Source organism: Mobula birostris, chromosome 3, assembly GCF_030028105.1.
Source record: "Mobula birostris isolate sMobBir1 chromosome 3, sMobBir1.hap1, whole genome shotgun sequence".
NCBI classification, from domain to species: domain Eukaryota; kingdom Metazoa; phylum Chordata; class Chondrichthyes; order Myliobatiformes; family Myliobatidae; genus Mobula; species Mobula birostris.
The window spans coordinates 155,040,996-155,061,364 of record NC_092372.1 but is presented as its reverse complement, the minus strand read 5'-3'; the positions used below and the strand labels follow the sequence as shown (position 1 = coordinate 155,061,364).

The following is a 20,369-nucleotide window of genomic DNA, read 5'->3' as shown; positions in this document are numbered from 1 at the left end:
TCTTAACATTTTAAGCTTTCTTGTGAAGTGATTGCTATCTTTTTAATCATCCTGTTTCAATTATTTAGCTGTATTTAAACTGTCTTTAAATGTTTTGGATTGTCAAAAACATTTAAAAATAGTTCAGTCGTTTTGACAGCAGTGAGCTTTCAGAAGGCATATGACATTCCAAGAATAGGCTCTCTGGTTTTGTTGTCTGTAGGGTTGTTTCAGCAGCTATGCCTGGAGCTTGATTGGTTGGTTCACACAGTCGCAAATTATTATTATTTTATAATTGTGGATAAGTAATTTAAGTGACTATTGATTGGATCTAAGTACATTGTTGTAATTGTGTTGGTACCTCAACATATCGTCAACATAAAATTGCAAGTAGACTTGCACATACTATCAAAAGTTGATGGCATGTCATTGCATAAGGAATAGTGTGTGAAATAATTTAATAACCTTTATCCATAATTCTACAAGATGGGAGTTTAGATGCATCTACATCAAAGCTACATTGGGGTGTCATGTTGTTGTGGTAGTTAGCATAGTGCTATTACAACTTTGGGCGTCGGAGTTCAGTTTTGTGCGTTCTTCCCATGAGTGCGTCTGTTTCCACTGTGTGCTCTGGTTTCCTTGCACAGTCCAAAGATGTACCAGTTAGTAGGTTAATTGGTCATTGTAAATTGTTCTGTGATTAGGCTCTGGTTAAATCGGGAGGTGGTTTGGCGGCACAGCTCGGCAGGCCAGAAGGGCCTGTTCTGCATTGTATCTCTAAAATAAAATTTTAAAAAGTAAATATGCATGAATGAGTTATTTTACATTTCTCAATGTCTTAGTTTATCCAGTGTACTTAATGTTAGGTTTTAGTAAGAATTGTTTTGATTATGTTTTTCATATAATTTAATCTTCAAAACAACAACTCAAATTTCACATGCTCTTTATTTTCATAGAAAAATGCAAAAGGCCAAGATCTCTTTGACCAGGTTGTTTACCATTTGGACCTTGTGGAAACAGAATATTTCAGCCTGCAGTTCATGGACGCTTTACAAGTTTCAGTAAGTTATCTTCTGTTGTTTATATTAAAGGATAACATTTTTACAATTTGCTTCCCCCAGGTTATGTCCAAACAATTCTTAATGTTTTCTATTGGATTCAGGAAGGCAGTTAGGTAGAAGTTAAATTGAACTGATCTTAAAAATTGAATTTGTCATTTTTACTAATGTTTCTTTGTGGAATGAGAGAAAATAGATCCGAAAATGCCAACTCAATAGTGAACAAAGTTGACCAACAGCTTAAAAAACATATGATCGCATAATATTATGTGTAGGTGAAAAAGAACCACAAATTAAATTAGTGCACTGGGCACGCCCTTCATTTCTTCAGTTGATAAGCATAAGCCACTGAAATGTTACCAATTCTCTTGACTAGGGAGGACCCAGTGTACATCTTGTGAGAAAGGGGTTTCTGACTTTAATTTAAAAGCCCTAGACAGATTGGATTTGAAATGTTCAGTTTGATGAAAAGATACATGGCTTGTTGATGCTCATTGAGGAAACAAGGTACTGACACAGTCTGATGCAGAGTAAAGGCATGTTTGAGAGGAATAGATGGAAATGGATAAAAAGCAGGGTTGTGTTTTGCTTGTCTTTTGAAAGGATTCTCATCATTAGGAAGTATTATTGGAAGTCTTAGCCTGGAGGATCTTCACTGAAGAAACCCAAGGATAGACCATTGCAAACATAGTATAGATGGCAGACTATCATTTTTCAAATATTCTTACAGGAATAAACTCTTGATTTTCTCTACAAATGCCTACAACAGGCATACCAAATAATGCTAGCTTAAAGTGGCAAAGGGGAGGTACGATTATAAATGGAGCACAATTGTATGGACTTAAGGTATGGTATTTTGAAAGCAGACCCCATTATTGGTTGGACTTCTAGTTAAGAAAACCATATTTGCGGATACAATAGAGTCTTTTAAGAGCCTCTTAGCATGTAGCTTAGAAATATAGAGGGCTATGCACTAGGGAAATTCTAGGCAGTCTCCAGAGTAGGTTACATGGTTGGCATGACATTATGGGCCGAAGGGCTGTAAATCCCTATGTTCTGTGTTCTATATCTTCTCTGGGTCAGATGTGCCAATAGGAACCAATCAAGGCAGATCCAAGGTTTTATTCCAAGAACCAGAGAGATTGCTACAAATTATTGGTAGGATATGGTAAGAGTTTTTCAAAATCTATTAATTTAAATACACAATTTTAAGTGGATTCTAAGTATTTCATTTATTAAAGAGAAGACTTTTTGTATCTCCAGGTGTTTAAGGTCATGTTTTTAAATACTTGATTGACTGTCGAACATTAGCTAAGTCATTAATTTGTCCCATGTATTAATTATAATTCCTCATGTGACTAAGTAGCTTTCATTGACTTATATATAGGGAATTCTGACATATGAATTCCCTGTACTGAGCTTCCATTTGAAGCTTTTCTTGGGCCTGTGATGCTCCAATTTTGTGATTAGACAGGCAATTTTAGGATACTGGTTATTAACAAAATATACATTTTTTTATTGCCCATACCAGGAAAGTGCATAGAGCAAAAAAAAACCTGCAATGTTTGAAATCTAAAACAATAATAGAGAAGGCTGGGAAAACTCAACAGATCATTACCCTGAAATATCGACCCTTCTTGACCTGAGATTTCAACCTTTTTTAACGCTGCTGCTTGAATTGCTGAGTGCTTGCAGCATTCTCTATTTTTTTTAAATAAAATAGTGCCTGGAGCAGCAATGTGAAATGGGATTTTGTATTGTTGTATAGGTTTTGTTGGTCAGAGCAGCTGAAGTGCCTGGATATTTGGAAATACTGGGAAAAGCACAGATGAATGCCAAAATGCCATTTGAGCTCATTAATTGAATGTAGCTGTTACTGGAAACGTCAGATTGATAATGGTGAATATATTTCTTGAATCAGTGCGATTTTTTTGCCAGTACTATTAAAAGTAGTGTTTGGTAGGGATGTTTCAGAATTTTTAACCAAGCCATGATGAACGATAGGTGATTTTTTTTTTAAGAACTTTGATGTTTGACTTGGTGGTACACCACTGTGCACCTGCAGTAGAGAGCAAGGATGTTGAAGATGTTTGAGCAGGTGCTTTATCCTCGATATTGTTGATGTAACTTAAGCTTTGTTAGAGCTGGACTAATTTAGACACGCACATTTCAGCACGTTCCTGACTTGTACTGTGGTTGTGGAATCAAAACGTGAGTTGCCTTTGATTTGTGGTAGGAATGGATTATTTTGTCATTTATGTAAATAAAGCTTTAATAAAATCTGAGAACTGCATGTCCATTATTTCACATTAGATGAGGAAGTCGACCAGTTATATTGAATCCACATTAATATGTGAAGGGAATGACATCACACCATGATAAATGAACAAGTTTCCCTCACTGAGTATATTGTGACACTTACAGTCATCTGAGCAGTTAGGAAAGAATATATTTGTGTAATATATTATGTAACAAGAGGGACAAATATGTCAGTTTTCTCAGCAATACTTATAAAGACATTCTAGTAATCACAGGTAAGCTATTAACAATAATTTGTCAAAACTGTAACAATAATTTGTCAAAACTGTTGATTTCCATATGGAGCTCCCTGGTTTACAGTTCTTAAAGTTTGCATTGGGCCTCATTGAGAAAGGTAAGAATATCAGAGTGGGAATGGAATGGAAAATTAGTGACAGGTAACTGGAAGCAAGGGTCACCCCTACTGGGATTGAAAGCAGAGCTTTATTTGTCACATGTACTTTGAAGCACTGAAACATATAGTGAAATGTGACCTTTGTGTCAAATCAAAACACCGAGAGTTATGCTGGAATCAGCCTGCAAGCGTGGCCTTGATTGTGGCGCCGAAATAGCATGGCCACAACTTACTAACCTGAACTTCTTTGGAACTTGTGAGGAAAATGGAGGATCCGGAGGAAATCCACGCAATCATGGAGAGAATATAAACTCCTTACAGACAACGTTGGGAATTGAACACTGATCGGTGATCACTGGTGCTGTAAAGCAATTGCACTAACTGCTTCACTACCATGCCACCCTACAGACAAAGTGGTTATGCAGTGAAAGTGGAGGTGTGATTGTATTGAGAAAGTATCTGTGCCTGTTTGAGAAATGTGTAATTAGATGTAATTAAAATGACCTTGTATAGAGAAAGCTGTTGAATTTCTAACGTTGGCATTTTTAGTTTTATATTTGGATAGATAGAATGATATTGGTGTAATTGGTTTTAGAGGATGAAACATTATTAATGATAACAGTCATTGAAGTTGGTGTTACTTTCTTTTATTGCGAATGAGAGATACTTGACTCCCCTTTTGGCGCTGTGAAATTGTTTGCTTTGCTGAAACAGTTGGAATTCAATGATTTGTATATTTCATGCAATGCAATGAGAAGTAGTTCAAGGTAAAATAGTCCAATATTTATTGTTCCAAAATTTCAGTAAAATCATGATGGAATATGTGGAAAGAATAGGGCACTTTATCTAGAAATGACATTGCAAAGAATCATAACTCCATAAGACACAGAAGCAGAAATAGGCCATTCGGCCCATTGAATCTGCTCCGTCATTCCATCATGGCTAATTTATTATCTCTCTCAATCCCATTCTTCTGCCGTCCCCTTTTAACCTTTGACACTCTGACTAATCAAGAACATGTTAACTTTTGCTTTAAATGTACCCAATGATTTGGCCTCCACAGCTGCCTGTGGCAATTAATTGCACTGATTCACTGCCTTTTAGCTAAAGTTCCTCCTCATCAAATGGACGTCCTTCTATTCTTTACTTTATTTTATTGTCGCCAAACAATTGATACTAGAGTGTACAATCATCACAGTGATATTTGATTCTGCGCTTCGCGCTCCCTAGAGTACAAATCGATAGTGAATAGTAAAAATTTAAATTATAAACCATAAATAGAAAATTGGAAAGGGAAAGTAAGGTAGTGCAAAAAACCGAGAGGCAGGTCCGGATATTTGGAGGGTATGGCCAGATCCGGGTCAGGATCCGTTCAGCAGTCTTATCACAGTTGGAAAGAAGCTGTTCCCAAATCTGGCCGTACGAGTCTTCAAACTCCTGAGCCTTCTCCCGGAGGGCAGAGGGATGAAAAGTGTGTTGGCTGGGTGGGTCGTGTCCTTGAGTACCCTGGCAGCACTGCTCTGACAGTATGTGGTGTAAAGTGAGTCCAAGGATGGAAGATTGGTTTGTATGATGTGCTGGGCTATGTTCACGATCTTCTGCAGCTTCTTCCGGTCTTGGACAGGACAACTCCCATACCAGGTTGTGATGCACCCTAGAACAATGCTTTCTACGGTGCATCTATAAAAATTAGTGAGGGTTTTAGGGGACAGGCCAAATTTCTTTAGCTTTTTTGAGTAAAAATCAGTAAAATTATGATTGAATATGTGGAAAAAATAGGGCACTTTATCTAGAAATGACATTGCAGAGAATCATAATTCCATAAGACACAGAAGCAAAAATAGGCCATTTTTTAACCAGCTTTTCCAAATTTCTGAGTCTGTCTCCTCTGGTCCTAGATTCACTCACTGTTGGAAACATCGTCCCCATATCCACTCTATCTAGGCCTTTCAATATTTGGTAGGTTTCAATGAGAACCCCCTCATTACTTTAAACTTCAGCGAGTACAGACCCAGAACCATTGAAGGCTCCTCATACATTAAATATTCATTCCCAAAATCATTTAGGTGAACCTTCTCTAGACCCTCTCCAGGGCCAACACATGATTTCTTAGATAAGGGACCCAAAACTGCTCTCAATAGTCCAGGTGCGGTCTGACCAATGCATTATAAAGTCTCAGCATTACATCCTTGCTCTTATATTCTAGTCCCTGCAAAGTGAATGCCAACATTGCATTTGCTTTCCTTTCCACTGATTCAGCCTGCAAGTTAACCTTTCGGGAATCCTGGACAAGGACTCCGAAGTCCCTTTGTACCTCAAATTTTTGAATTTTCTCCCTGTTTATAAAATAATCTACACTTTTATTCCTTCCACCAAAATGCATGACCATACACTTCCTTAAAATATATTCAACCTGCCAGTTCATTTCCTATTCTCCCAATCTGTCCTTCTGTAGACGCAATGCTTCCTCAAAACGACCTGCTTTCGGTGTTGTGCAGCCATTGGAGTCAGAGGTCTTGCAGCCATTGGAGTCAGAGGTCTTTCAAGCATCAGAACTGCAACATCACACAGTTATATGGATTGCAGTACAGAATGAAAAACGAGTAGTAACAGTGATGGAAATATACTGTAGACAAGCAAAGTAGAACAGATCCATAAACAGATTTCTAATGGCGATGAGAGTTACCACCATAGACTCATTGTAAATGGGCACAGGATCTGAATTCTGTTCCAAAAAACTTTATTAGCAAGCTTACCAAATAAGAGATTTGTGTTTTGAGGTAGGAATGCCATTCTGCGTTTAGTTTTATGGAATGAAGTTTGGGTACGTGTAAGGAGTGTGTTGTGTATTTAATATTTAAGTAATATTTGAGTAATATTGTGAATATATTGTTTAAGTATTCTTTGTTGTTTACATAATGCATTGCAGGTTATATGTAAAAGTACTTAAATAACGTATGTCATTACACCACCATGTCATACGTATGTTCTTTACTTAAAGTAAAAATGAAGTTAGACTCGAATTCTGGACTCCCTTGTTTTTCTTCCAATTAGTTTTATGTTTTGGAGTTACAAAACAAGAAGTCAAAGCCAACATAAAAGCCAAAGAGAGTTCAAAATTTAATGGGAAGTTACAGGATTGGGAAGCTTTTAAAAACCAACAGAAGGCAACTAAGAAATCATCAAGAACCGAAAGATGGAATAAGAAAGTATGTTCGCCCGTAGTATTAAAGAGGATCCCAAAAGTTTCTAAAGATAAAGAGGTGACACAGGTTTGAAAGATGTTGCGTCTTTATGGGTAGAGCTAAGAAATTGCAGTGGTTAAAAGATCCTGACATGAATTATATACAAGCCTCTGAAGAATAGCCAGGATATGGGTATAAATTACAATGGGAGATGGAATGGGTATGTAAAAAAAGAAGGTAATGTGTTACGATAGTCATGGGAGATTTAAATCTGCAAATAGATTGAGAAAATCAGTTTGGTGCTGGATCCCAAGAGAAGGAATGCCTACTAAATGCCTTTTTAGAGTTGCATGTGGCTGAGCCTTTCAGGGAAGAGGCAATTTGGTATTGGGTGTTGTATGATGAACCAGATTTGATAAGGGAGCTCAAGGTACAGGAAGCCTTAGGAAACAGTGATCATAATATGATAGACTTTACCCTGCAGTTTGGAGGGAGAAGATAATGTCAGATGTATTTGTATTACAGTGGAGTAAAGAGAATTACAAAGCCATGAAAGAGGAGCTGCCCAAAGTTGATTGGAATGGGACTCTAGCAGGGATGATGGCAGAACAGCAATAGCTGGAATTTCTTGGGAGCAATTCGGAAGGCACAGCATAAATGCATCCCAAAGAAATATTCCAAAGGAAGGATGACACGACATGGTAAAACCACTGAGAAGGACTACAATATACCAAAAATTAGTGGGATGCTAGAGGATTGAGAAACTTTTAGAAACCAACAGAAGGCAACTAAAAAGGGAATAAAGCAAGATGAGATGAAATATGAAGGTAAGCTAGCCAGTAATATAAAAAAAAGATACCAAAAGTATTTTCAGATGTACAGTATAAAGAGTAAAATAGAGGCAAGAGTGGATATTGGACTGCTGGAAAACGATGCTGGAGAAGTAGTAATGGGAGACAAGGAAATGGCAGATGAACTGAATAAGTAGTTTGGATCAGACTTCACCGTGGAAGACACAAGCAGTACGCTGCAAGTTTGAAAATGTCAGGAGTCAGAAGTGTGTGAAGTTGCCATTACTCGGGAGAAGGTTCTTAGGAAACTGAAAGGTCCGAAGATAGATAAGTCACCTGGACCAGATGTACAATCTAGAGTTCTGAAAGAGGTAGCTGAAGAGGTTGTGGGGGCATTAGTAATGACCTTTCAAGAATCATCAGATTCTGGAATGGTTCCAGAAGACTAGAAAATTGCAAATGTCACTCCACTCTTCAAGAAGTGAGAGAGACAGAAGAAAGGAAACTATAGGCCAGCTAGCCTGACCTCAGTGGTTGGGAAGATGTTGGAGTTGATTGTTAAGGATGTGGTTTTGGGATACTTGGTGGCAGATGATAAAATAGGCCACGATCAGCATGGTTAACAAGCAGCGTAGACAAAGGAGAATCGGTGGATGTTCTGTACTTGGATTTTCAGAAGGCCTTTGACAAGGTGCCATATATGAGGCTGTAAAATCCTGCTGGGTTCGTTGGCTGTGCAAGTCTAGGGAATACATATTCCAGTCCCGCCAAACCCATGAGATTGAGATGGCTCTCCCACCCCAAACCCCGGTGTGTGTGGATGCTGTGTAGTTTGCTACTCTGTTACAACTCAGTGCCAAGAAATATCAGGCTGAAAGCAGAACAGACTGCTCTTACAGAACTGCTAAAATGAAATACCTACTGCATAGCTGTAAAAATGTGAACCAGGGTGTTATACTCTTCCCTCCCCCCCCCGCCCCCACCAAAAATAGTCATGTCCTCATGACTTTGAAGTAATTTATCATCCCTTCATTTTTTTTCTTCCTCGGCTGTCCATCGATTTCGATGTTGACTTTGTTGAGAGTTTAGTCTCTGCAGGCACACTTATGAACCACAAGACCACATTGGATCGGCACTGTCTCCCACAGTGGTTGCATTTGTGATTTGACTGGTCTAGCACCGAACGTCTGTGTTCATGACCTGCTTCATATTTCTTCTGCCTTTTCCCCTCCATAGCTGGGATTGACTTCTTGACAGTGCAGTGCCAACTTCTTCTGTCCAAAGCATCTTTCTCCCAAGTGTTGACATTCATGCCGATGTTCTTCATATGGTGCTTCAGCACATCTTCATAGCACAGCTTCTGACCACCTTGCTTCCTCTTTCCTTCATGTAGCTTGCCACAGAAAACAGCTTTGGGTCAACGATCATTGCTCATTCTTGTGACATGACCAGTCCAACGCAGCTGAGGAGCTGCAATGAGTGATTCTATGCTGACTGTCCCAGCATGTTTGAGCAGCTCCACATCTGGTACCCACTCTTGCCACTTGATGTGTAATATTTGGCGTAAATGCCTGTGTTGTGTCTTGGTCAATTTTTTGATGTGCTTCCGATACAGTGTCATCGTTTCAGTTGAATAAAGCAGAGATGGTAAAACAGCTGTGTTATACACCTTGACCTTGGTTGCCATTTTAATGTACTGGCGAGAGCAAAGTCGCTTCTGCAAAGCACCAAAGACTTTTGTAGCTGATTGAATTCTCCTCTCAACTTCCAGATCTGATGAATTGGTGTTGGTCACAGCGCTTCCTAAGTATGTGAAAGAGTCAGAACATTTCAACGCTACCCCATTGACCGATATGACTGGTAGTTGGGTCTCACTGGGACTACACAGAGGAGGAGGCTGGTACAGAAGTTTGGTTTTGGAGACATTGATTCTTAGGCCAAAAAGAGTGGCAGCAAACGAGAAACAGTCTACAATTTCTTGAATCACATTAACATCAATAGCAACCAGGGCTTCATTCAAAGGAATTTTGTGAAGTCAGGACCTCCAATCCATTTGTAAATGGTAGTGACATATCTCAGTGGGAGATAGGCGCAAGACTCTGTTCCCCCCGTTCGACATAAGCCAGCCTATCTGGGGGTCTCCTGCCTCTTGGAGATATCGTTATCCTATCGTCTGTTTCTTCAGTTTCAGACACTCTTTGGGATCTTTCTGGCCTACATGGCGAGGCCTCCCCCTGCCCACTGCTGATGCCTTCTAGCAGCTCAGATCCCTTTGTCACTTGGCTGAGCTCAGCTTCATTCCCAGTTTCTTTAGAGCCCAGTCTCCCTTCATTGTCCAGCTGCAAGCCTGTCTGTCCACTGCTAGTCCCCCTACCCCCACCATTCCACCTACCTCAGTGTGAGAAGGGTTGGGAATCTCTTCTTCAATTATTGGGGAGTTTATGAAGGGCAGCATATACCACATCCCCATTTCCTCATCCTCTGAATCCATATCATATTCAGAAGTGGGGTCTGGTTTAATCTTCCTCACTGCTGGTCCCCCACATCGTTGCAGAGTCCTCTTACTAGGTGTAGGATCCAAGTCAGACTCTGGGTCAACATGCACCTCTTGTCCCAGAGGTAGAAGGTGGTTCTGAACAAGGATCTTGACAGGCCTATTCCTGTGCTCTGGTTTCACCCAGAAAATTGGTACACTTGGCATCAGACTCTCCACTACATAGGGCGTAGCTGTCCAGCGGTCCACTAACTTATGCTTTCCAGGAAGCCCCAAATTCTTTGAGGACTCGGTCTTGAAATATTAGTTGAGAGAACCTAACCTTTTGATCATACCTCCTCTTATTTCTTTGATTCTGCTTGGTAGCTGAGACCTCAGCTAGTTCATAAGCCTTTTTCAGCTCCCTTCGTATATCAGACACATACTTCAGATAAGTCTTCTGTGGTAGATCCCTCCTTGCCAGTCCCAAATCAGAAGTCAACGGGCAACTTTGCTTTGCGCCCAAGCATCAGATAATACGAGAAGTATCTGGTAGCTTCATTCTGTGTACAGATGTTCAATATGTTGATTCACTTGTCCCTTTTACTGATCTCTAAAGTTCCAAGCATGTCTAGCAAGGTCCGATTGAACCTCTCGGGCTGGGGATCACCCTGCCGGGGTGAATGGGCATAGTTCTCGATTTCTCGACTCCGAGCATGCCCAGTAACCCATGTATGAGCCTACTCTTGAAATCCCGGTCCCTGATCACTATGTATCGCCTGGGGAAGACATAATAAACAAAGTACTTCTCCCATAACATGGCGGATGCCCTGTGATCCTTGGTAGGGGAAGCTTGCGCATATCTGGTGTAGGGCCCATAATAACCAAGACATTCGCCATGTTGCTGGCATCAGGCTCTATTGAGAGGACATTCCTACACACCAGATCAAGTGGCCCTGCAGGTGGGAGAGCAGGGTGGCCCTTGTACATGGCATCTTTGTATACATCGAATGCACAACTTGCAGTAATCTTTGACCTCCAGCTTCATTCAAGGTCAGTAGAATCTATCTCTGAGCAATCCATAGGTCTTGATGATCCCCAAGTGACCGGAATCATCATGAAGTGACTTCAACACATTTCTCTGATACTTCACAGGCAGAACCAACTGGGAACATTGAGGCTTGTCTGGAGGCGACATGACCCGGTATAGAACCTGGTTCCTTATCTCCAATCTGGGCCATCCTCTCAATAGTAGAGACACTGCAGAGTGTTTCATCTTGTCCGCTTGGGCCATGTCCCCTTCTGCAACCGCTGACCAAGTGGTGCCTACGCAAGGATCAGCTCACTGAGTGGCTGCCAGTTCCCCAGGAATCAATCCCGGCAACTGCTTTGTCTTCAGAGCAGTCAAGCTGCAGTAAGCTGATGGAATAGCACCATCAAAAGCTCACAATTGAACAACCGCTAGATTCTGCCCTTGCCTTTCCTCTGCCTTCCCTGTGATGGAAAACTGGAACATGGCTTTCACTCCTGGGGCAGGAACGCTGTCCTACTCTCTGTCCTTGTCCAGCCCTACATGCGCAGTTCAGGGCAAAGCATCGGCATTAAATGTTCTGACTTCCTGGCTGGTACTTCAAGCTGAAATCATAGACAATGCCGCCAACCACCGGTGACCAGTAGCATCTAATTTTGCTGAGGTCAGAATATAAGTTAATGGGTTGTTGCCTGATCTCAGCTCAAACTTGGCACCATGTAGTCACTTAGGTTGGACACCACAGCCCACTTCAAGGCCAGGAACTCCAACTTGGGTGTAGGCTAATTTCACTCAGGCTGACAAACACAGCAGGTCTCAATCCTGTCACCTGATTCTGATACACAACACCCTGTAAGCCCTCTCTGCTGGCATCCACATGCAGTACATATGGCAATTGGGGGATTTCAAAAGCCAGCACAGGCGCTTTCGTCAGCAGTTCCTTCAGCAACTGAAAGGCCTCTTCACATTTCACATCCCATCTCTCTCCAAAAGGCTCTGAAGGGTTAAGATAATCTTAACCATCCTCTACTTTTGTCCTCCTTCTTTTCTTCCCCAAGGGAGGGTAACCGCACAGAAGTTGATTTGAAGGGTGACTCGCTTTAGAGTAGTCCTTCACAAACCTCCAATAATACCCTCAGAATCCAAGGAATGAGTGCAGGGTGCGCACATTTTGGAGCCTTGGCTATCTGGTCACCACCTCTACCTCAGATAGATATATAGCTACTCCCTCCCATGAGACTATGTGCCCAACATAGCTGACAGCCATCTTGCAGAACTGGCACTTGTCCAGGGAAAGTTTTAGCCCTTCAGCTTTCAGGTGGCCCAGCACCTTCAGTAGCCTCACTTCATGTTCCTCCAAGGTAGACCCAAACACTGTGAGATCATCCAGATACACAAAAGCCTCAAGCAAGTTCATAACCACCAACGTTTTCTTCATGACATGCTGAAAAGTCGTCCTAGGGCATCCCAAACTGGAGGAATCCCAGTGGACATATGAATGCTGTCTTCTCCTTGTCAGCCTCACTCATGGGGATCTGATAGTACTCACTCCTCAAGTCCAACACATTGATCCACTTCATACCACTCAGATAGGCCAGCGTGTCCTTCATTCTGGGGACCATCTACTGGTTGGGGACTGTACGCCTGTCCAGTAGCCCACACACATCCGTACCTTCCCATTCTTCTTCATGGCCACCACTATTGGAGACACATAAGGACTTCTGGACTCACTAACGATCCTAGCTTCCACAGATGCTGCCAAACGTCTTCCACCACTGCAGGCACCAGTTGCCGCAACCTTTCTCTGAACAGGGTGTCCTCTGTCTCCCGGATGGTGTGGCAAGTGCTCTTGGAACCACCAACATCAAACTTGTCAGTAGAAAAGACATTTTCCAGCTTCAGCATCTTCTCTATCAACGTCCTCTTCCAACCTCCAGATGCCGAAGAGTCCACAAAATTGAACGACTCAGCAGCCAACTTTCCCTTTTTCGGAGTGAGTTTCTCCCTAGCTTGTTTCACAGGGACACTAGACATTATCGTCACCAGAAGGAGGTGTGCCAGTGGCATCTCCTGCCTGAGGGTGACCTCTCTCTCCAAATTCCACCTGTACAACCGAGGGCTTCTGTAGTTCAGGCCTCACCAGTACTCCAGCAGCTAAGCATGACTTCTCTTCATGGTCTTTCGGAGCATCCACCAAGAGGGCCTTGGCCTTAGGCATTCTGGGAAATTTGGGGTTTCCTTTCACTCTGGCACACCTCCTCAGGCCGTAACACAACTCATTTGGACTGGGTATACCATACAGTCCCTCGTTTATGCCCATCATCCAGCCCAGTATGGACATGCATTTCCTCAAAAACAGCTCATAATATAGGTTGAATGGACAACGTTTTCAGAAAGCTCTCTCCAGCTTTCTCCTTACAGGCTCTCTGTACCCTCTTCACATTAGGAGTATTTGTCTCCACAAGAATTGAAGCTTCACCCTTCTTGACTGGGTCTGGACAAACCAGTATCAAGGACCTCAGCTACTTCCACATCTGCCTTTGAAAACTCCAGATTCAACGACAATAGACCATAAGGTATAGGAGCAGAATTAGAACATTTGGCCCAGTGAGTCCGCTCCGCCATTCAATCATGGCTGATCCTTTTTTCTTCTCCTCAAACCCAGTTCCCGGCCCTCTCCCTGTAACCTTCGATGCTATATCCAATCAAGAACCTATCAATCTCTGCCTTAAATACACCCAACAACCTGGCCTTCACAGCTGCATGTGGCAATAAATTCCAGAAATTCACCACCCTCTGGCTGAAGAAATTTCTCTTCATCTCTGTTTTGAATGGACGCCCCTCTATCCTGAGGCTGTGCTGTCTTGTCGGAGACTCTCCCAACATGAGAAACATCCTTTCCACATTACTCTGTCTAATCCTTTTAACATTCGAAAGGTTTCAATGAGATCCCCCCTCAGCCTTCTGAATTCCAGTGAATACAGACTCAGAGCCATCAAGTGTTCCTCGTATGATAACCCTTTCATTCCTGGAATCATCCTTGTGAACCTCCTCTGGACCCTCTCCAATACCAGAACACAATACTCAAGGTGAAGTCTGTACACAATACTCAAGGTGAAGTCTCATCAGTGCCTCAGCATCACACCCCCACTCTTGTATTCTAGACCTCTTGAAATGAATTCTCTCATGGCATTTGCCTCCCTCACCACCAACTCAACCTGCAAGTTAACCGTTAGGGTGTTCTGCACGAGGACTCCCAAGTCTCTTTGCATCTGAGAATTTTGGATTTTCTCCCCATTTAGAAAATAGTCTGCACATTTATTTCTACTAGCAAAGTGCATGACCATGCATTTTGGACATTATATTTCATTTGCCACTTTCTTGCCTATTCTCCTGATCTGTCTAAGTCCTTCTGCATCCTACCTGTTTCCTCAACGCAACCTGCCCCTCCACCAATCTTTGTAACATCTGCAAACTTGGCAACAAAGCCAACTATTTCATCATCTTAATCATTTATATACAGCATAAAAAGAAGTGGTCCCAACACTGACCCCTGCAGAACACCACTAGTCACTGGCAGCCAACTAGACAAGGATACTTTTATTCTCACTCGCTGCCTTCTTCCAATCAGCCAATGCTCTAACCATGTTAATAACTCTCATGCAATACTATGGGTCTTAACTTGGTAAGCAGCCTCATGTGTGGCACCTAGTCAAAGGCCTTCTGAATGTCGAAATATACAACATCCACTGCATCCCCTTTATCTATCCTACTTGTAATCTCCTCAAAGAATTCCGGCAGGTTCATCAGACAGGATTTTCCCTGAAGGAAACCATGCTGACTTTGTCCTATCTTGTCCTGTGTCCCCAATTACTCCATCACCTTGTCCTTAACAATTCACTCTAACATCTTCCCAGCCACTGAGGTCAGGCTAACTGGTTTATACTTTCCCTTCTGCTGCCTTCCTCCTTTTTTAAAGAGTGGAATGACACTTGCAATTTTCCAATCCTCTGGCATCATGCCAGATTCCAATGATTTTTGAAGACAGTGAAGACAGGTACAAAAATACTCATTTAGTTCATCTGCCATCTCCTTGTCCCATTATTGTTTCTCCTGCTTCATTTTCTAGAGATCTTATATCCACTCTCATCTTTTTTTTATTTTTTACACACTTGAAAAAGCTTTTACTATCCACTTTGATATTATTTGCTTTCATATTTCATCTTTTCCCTTCTAATGATTCTTTTAGTTGCTCTCTGTAGGTTTTAAAAACTTCCCAATCCTCTTCCTTCCCACTAATTTTTGCTTTGTTGTATGCCCTGTCTTTTGTTTTTACATTAGCTTTGACTTCCCTTGTCAGCCACCGTTGTACTATTTTACCATTTGAGTATTTCTTCACTTTTGGAATACACATGTCCTGCACCTTCCTCATTTTTCCCAGAGACGCACACCATTGCTGCTTTGCTAACATCCCTGCCAGCAGCTCCTTCCAATTTACTTTGGCCAATTCCTTTCTCATACCAATGTAATTTTCTTTACTCTACTGAAATACTGTTTCACCAGACTTTACTTTATCCGTATCAGATTTCAAGTTGAACTCAGACATATTGTGATCACAACCATCATATGGATGGTCGTCCGTACTAAGGGGGCTACTACCGAGGGCTGTACCTTGCTGACGGAGGCCTCCCGCGCCTCCTCTCTTACTTCTCTGATCAGCACGACAAATGAGGGAGGAGGGCACATCTTATGAGACATTAAGGGACCCCAAGTGATTATGACCTGTGACTTTTGCCTCTTGGTCCATTCTTAACTGATTAACCTCAGCTGTTTGAATAGGTCCCCTACGTCACAAGCAACACAACTGCCCCTCTAGCTGAAAAATGTAAGCAGAAAATTTCTCCTCCTCCTCCTGAAACATGTTCTGAAACCCTGTCATAAGCTCCATTGGGCTTCCCGTCATGCTAAAATCATTTTCTACCAGTTGCATGTAGCCTGCAGAAGTAACAAGTTCTGAAGTAGAAGTTCTGTGCCTTTAAGGATCTCAATACGTCAGCAGCCGGCCCCCTCAGACTCTCTATCAATCACTGTCTTTTCATGTAATCAGAGTATTACCACTCGTCCAGCATCTGAGAGGTTTGCTCCACCCAGGTGTCATGCTCCTCTTTCCCATTGGGTGTGGGCTTTGTTCCTGAGAACATGCTGAGCCTACGATAACTGGGACTTTGAACCTGTGCACTTTGCCATTTATTTGCCAAGGCTTAAAGGCTGCTACCAACTCAGAATGCTCACCCCTCGCTGGAGGACTCATTAGACCTTCCCCTTGCTCCACGGAAGCGTGAGCAACTTGTCTTTAAAGTCTCCGCCCTCAGCTATGGGAAACTCGGCTTCCGGTTCGGCACACTCACCTACACTCCCTTCCCCCCAGAAATATTGGGGCCTCTCCCGGGGCCCCTGCTGTTAGATCTGTGCTAGTCTGAACTAAAACAAAGTCTTTGACTGCCATTTTGTCAAACCTCTGGTCCATGATCATAATTGTTCCTAATGCTTTAATGGTAATTAAAGTCCGAATTCACAATTCGTCGGGGATACTAATGTCTACCCCACGTGCATATATTACCGGTAACCCTGCAGACTCGCACCACTGCTCAACCCCTGCAGTGTCCATAACCATATATCTTAATCACTTTACTGGATAATAGCTTAACACAGGCTTAAACACACAATCCACTGGATCAATGCTCAGAGCAATCACACAGCATTCAATGAAATCGATCTGGGACGATTCCCCCACAATGAAACCTTGCTGGTTTCCTTGGCTGTGTAAGTCTAGGGAATACACACTTCGGTCCTGCCAAACCTGTGAGATTCAGACTGCTCTGCCAGCCCGAACCGGGTTTGTGTGGATGTTTTGTAATTTGATACCCTGTAGCAACTCAGTGCCAAGAAATAAGACAGCACACTCATGCGATAAAATCAATTATATTTATGAATCTTAACTAGAGGGTTAGTAAAGAAAAGAAAGAGAAAAAACAAAAAGGGCCCTTTATAATTAAACAGTTAAATGTGCTCAACTCTTTCCAAAGTTCATATCCACCAATCCTCAGTCGATCTCAGCGCCTGACTGCATTGAATCACAGTTCCCCACAGGGTTAAATCCCATGACCAGTCCTCTCCAGTGTCTTCTCTCTTCATCCCCCAGTGAACAATAAAACCTAAGGCTAACCTTAGTCTCCCTCACGAAACCACTCCCCCCAGTGTTCTCGCGAACCTTCTTCCGGTTCCACCATCCTAATTGAATGCCACATCTTAACTTCTTAGCATCTCTTAACTTCAACAATAACCCAAACAGGCTGAAAGCAGAACAGACTGCTCTCACAGAACTGCTAATATGAAATACCTGCAGCATAGCAGTAAATATGTGAACCAGGGTGTTACAGCTGCTTAACAAGTTAAGAGGGAATGGTATTACAAGAAAGGTACCAACATAGATAAAACAGTGTCTAATTGGCAGGAGGCAAAGAATGGGAATAAATGAGGCATTTTCCAGCTGGCTGCCAGTGACTATTGATGTTCTATTATGGAACCACTTTTTTTTTCATTACATATCAGTGATTTGGATGACACAATTGATGGCTTTGTTGCAAAATTTGCTGACAATGTGAAGGTGGAGAGCTGCGTTGTTTTGAGGGGGTAGAGGGGCTACAGAAGGACTTAGACATATTAGGAGAATGGACAAAGAAGTGGCAGATGGAATACAGTGATGGGAAGTGTATAGTCATGCACTTTGGTTGACTATTTTCTAAATGGAGAGAAAGTACAAAATCTGAGGTGCAAAGGGACTTGGGAGTCCTTGTGCAGGACTCCCTAAAGGTTAATTTGCAGTTTGAGTCAGTGGTGAGGAAAAAAAAATGTGATGTTAGCTTCATTTTAAGAGGTCTGGAATATAAAAGCAAGGATGTAATGTTGAAACTTTATTAAAGTACTGTATATGTATAAATTATGCAACCTTGAGATTCGTCTGCTTATAGGCAGCCACAAAGCAAGAAGCCTGAAAGATCCAATTTAAAAAAAAGACCAACACCTAAAGTGCAGCGAGAGGAAAAAAAAATCAGATCATACAAACAATAAAGCAAGCAACAGCTTTCAGAATGAAATTGAATCCAAAGACCTGAATCTTAGATCAGGCTCATAGCCTGATTCTTAGCTCATCACACTGTGGGGCAAATCTCTGTGAAGCTCACAGGCACCAACCCTGCAGCAATCAGAGCAGGTCACAGCCTCAGTGCCGAGGAGAGCAGAGTAAACATTTTGGAGCAGAACTGGCTTCAATCCTTGCCTCTGGTCCTGACACCGTGCCTTCTCAGTCCATCTTGCCCAGTGTTTAAACTGTCCAAACATCAGATCATCCCCCTCACATGGACGCTGGCCCGACTGAGTGTTCCGGCCCATAATCAACCTTTCCTTATCGGCCTGGTGCTTAGATGGATCCAATCCTGTTTCCAGTTTAGGTGGACAGGCTCTGAAACAACCCCACTCCATCTTTTCTCCACTCTGCTCACTCCAACACCATCACAGACTCAGACTCCTTCGGAAAAGTGCCTCGACCTCACTCTGACCACTCGAGCATGCCCCGATCTCACTCCAGACTTTGTCCTTAACCCTCGGAGCAGCCTCACCATTGCTTGCCTCTTCATTGTTTGCAGATATCATTTATCACAATTTTCCATAGAAAATGTTTTAATAATGGAGTATGTAGTCATATTTCTTGCTTTGGAAACTGCCAGTAAGCTGTCATCCATCTTCAGTAGCGCCATTTTAAATTGGAAGTTTAAGATAAAGGGTTGACTGTTTTCTAAATGGAGAGACAATTCAAATATCTGAGCTGCAAAGGGACTTGGAAGCTCTTGTGCAGGATTCCCTAAAGGTTCATTTGAAGGTTGAGTCGATGGTGAGGAAGGCAACTGTGATGTTAGCCTTCATTTCAAAAGTACTAGAATATAAAAGCAAAGATAGAATGTTGAGACTATAAAAAGCACTGGTGAGGCCTCACTTTGGAGTATTGTGAGTAGTTTTGGGCCCCCTTTCTTAGAAAGAATGTGCCGACACTAGAGAGGGTTCAAAAGAGGTTCACAAAAATTTTTCCAGGATTCAATGCCTTGTCATGAAGAGCGTTTGATGGCTCAGGAACTGTATTGACAAGAATTCAGAAGATTGAAGAATTACCTAATTGAAACCTATTGAGCTGATTAGGAAAAGGGGAGGTGCAACAAGACCTGGGCGTCATTATACACCAGTCATTGAAAGTGGGCATGCAGGTACAGCAGGCGGTGAAAAAGGCGAATGGTATGCTGGCATTCATATCAAGAGGATTCGAGTACAGGAGCAGAGAGGTACTACTGCAGTTGTACAAGGCCTTGGTGAGACCACACCTGGAGTATTGTGTGCAGTTTTGGTCCTCTAATCTGAGGAAAGACATTCTTGCCATAGAGGGAGTACAAAGAAGGTTCACCAGATTGATTCCTGGGATGGCAGGACTTTCATATGATGAAAGACTGGATCAACTAGGCTTATACTCTCTGGAATTTAGAAGATTGAGGGGGGATCTGATTGAAACGTATAAAATCCTAAAGGGATTGGACAGGTTAGATGCAGGAAGATTGTTCCCGATGTTGGGGAAGTCCAGAACGAGGGGTCACAGTTTGTGGATAAGGGGGAAGCCTTTTAGGACTGAGATTAGGAAAAACTTCTTCACACAGAGAGTGGTGAACCTGTGGAATTCTCTGCCACAGGAAACAGTTGAGGCCAGTTCATTGGCTATATTTAAGAGGGAGTTAGATATGGCCCTTGTGGCTAAAGGGATCGGGGGTATTGAGGGAAGGCTGGTACAGGGTTCTGAGTTGGATGATCAGCCATGATCATACTGAATGGCGGTGCAGAATCGAAGGGCTGAATAGCCTACTCCTGCACCTATTTTCTATGTTTCTATGAATGCTGAAAGTTCTCAACAGAGTAGATGTGGAGAGGATGTTTCCTGTGGTGGGAGATTCTAGGACCAGAAGACACAGCCTGACAATAGAGGGGGTGCCTTTTTAGAAAGAAGATGAGGAGGAATTTCCTTAGACAGGGAGGGATGTACCTGTTGAATTTGTTGCCACAGGCAGCTCTGGAGGCCAAGTCTTTATTTAAGGCAGAGGTTG

The 20,369-nt window shown here is 42.3% G+C and overlaps 1 protein-coding gene across 1 annotated transcript in view; it reads left to right on the top strand.

Annotated features, from left to right (window-relative positions):
• LOC140195704 (band 4.1-like protein 4B) overlaps window positions 1-20,369 on the top strand; it is a 283,259-nt gene that overhangs the window by 97,213 nt on the left and 165,677 nt on the right. The window contains exon 2 of the mRNA XM_072254417.1: window positions 936-1,040. Coding sequence (XP_072110518.1) covers window positions 936-1,040 — 105 coding nt within the window. The remainder of the gene's footprint in view (window positions 1-935; window positions 1,041-20,369) is intronic.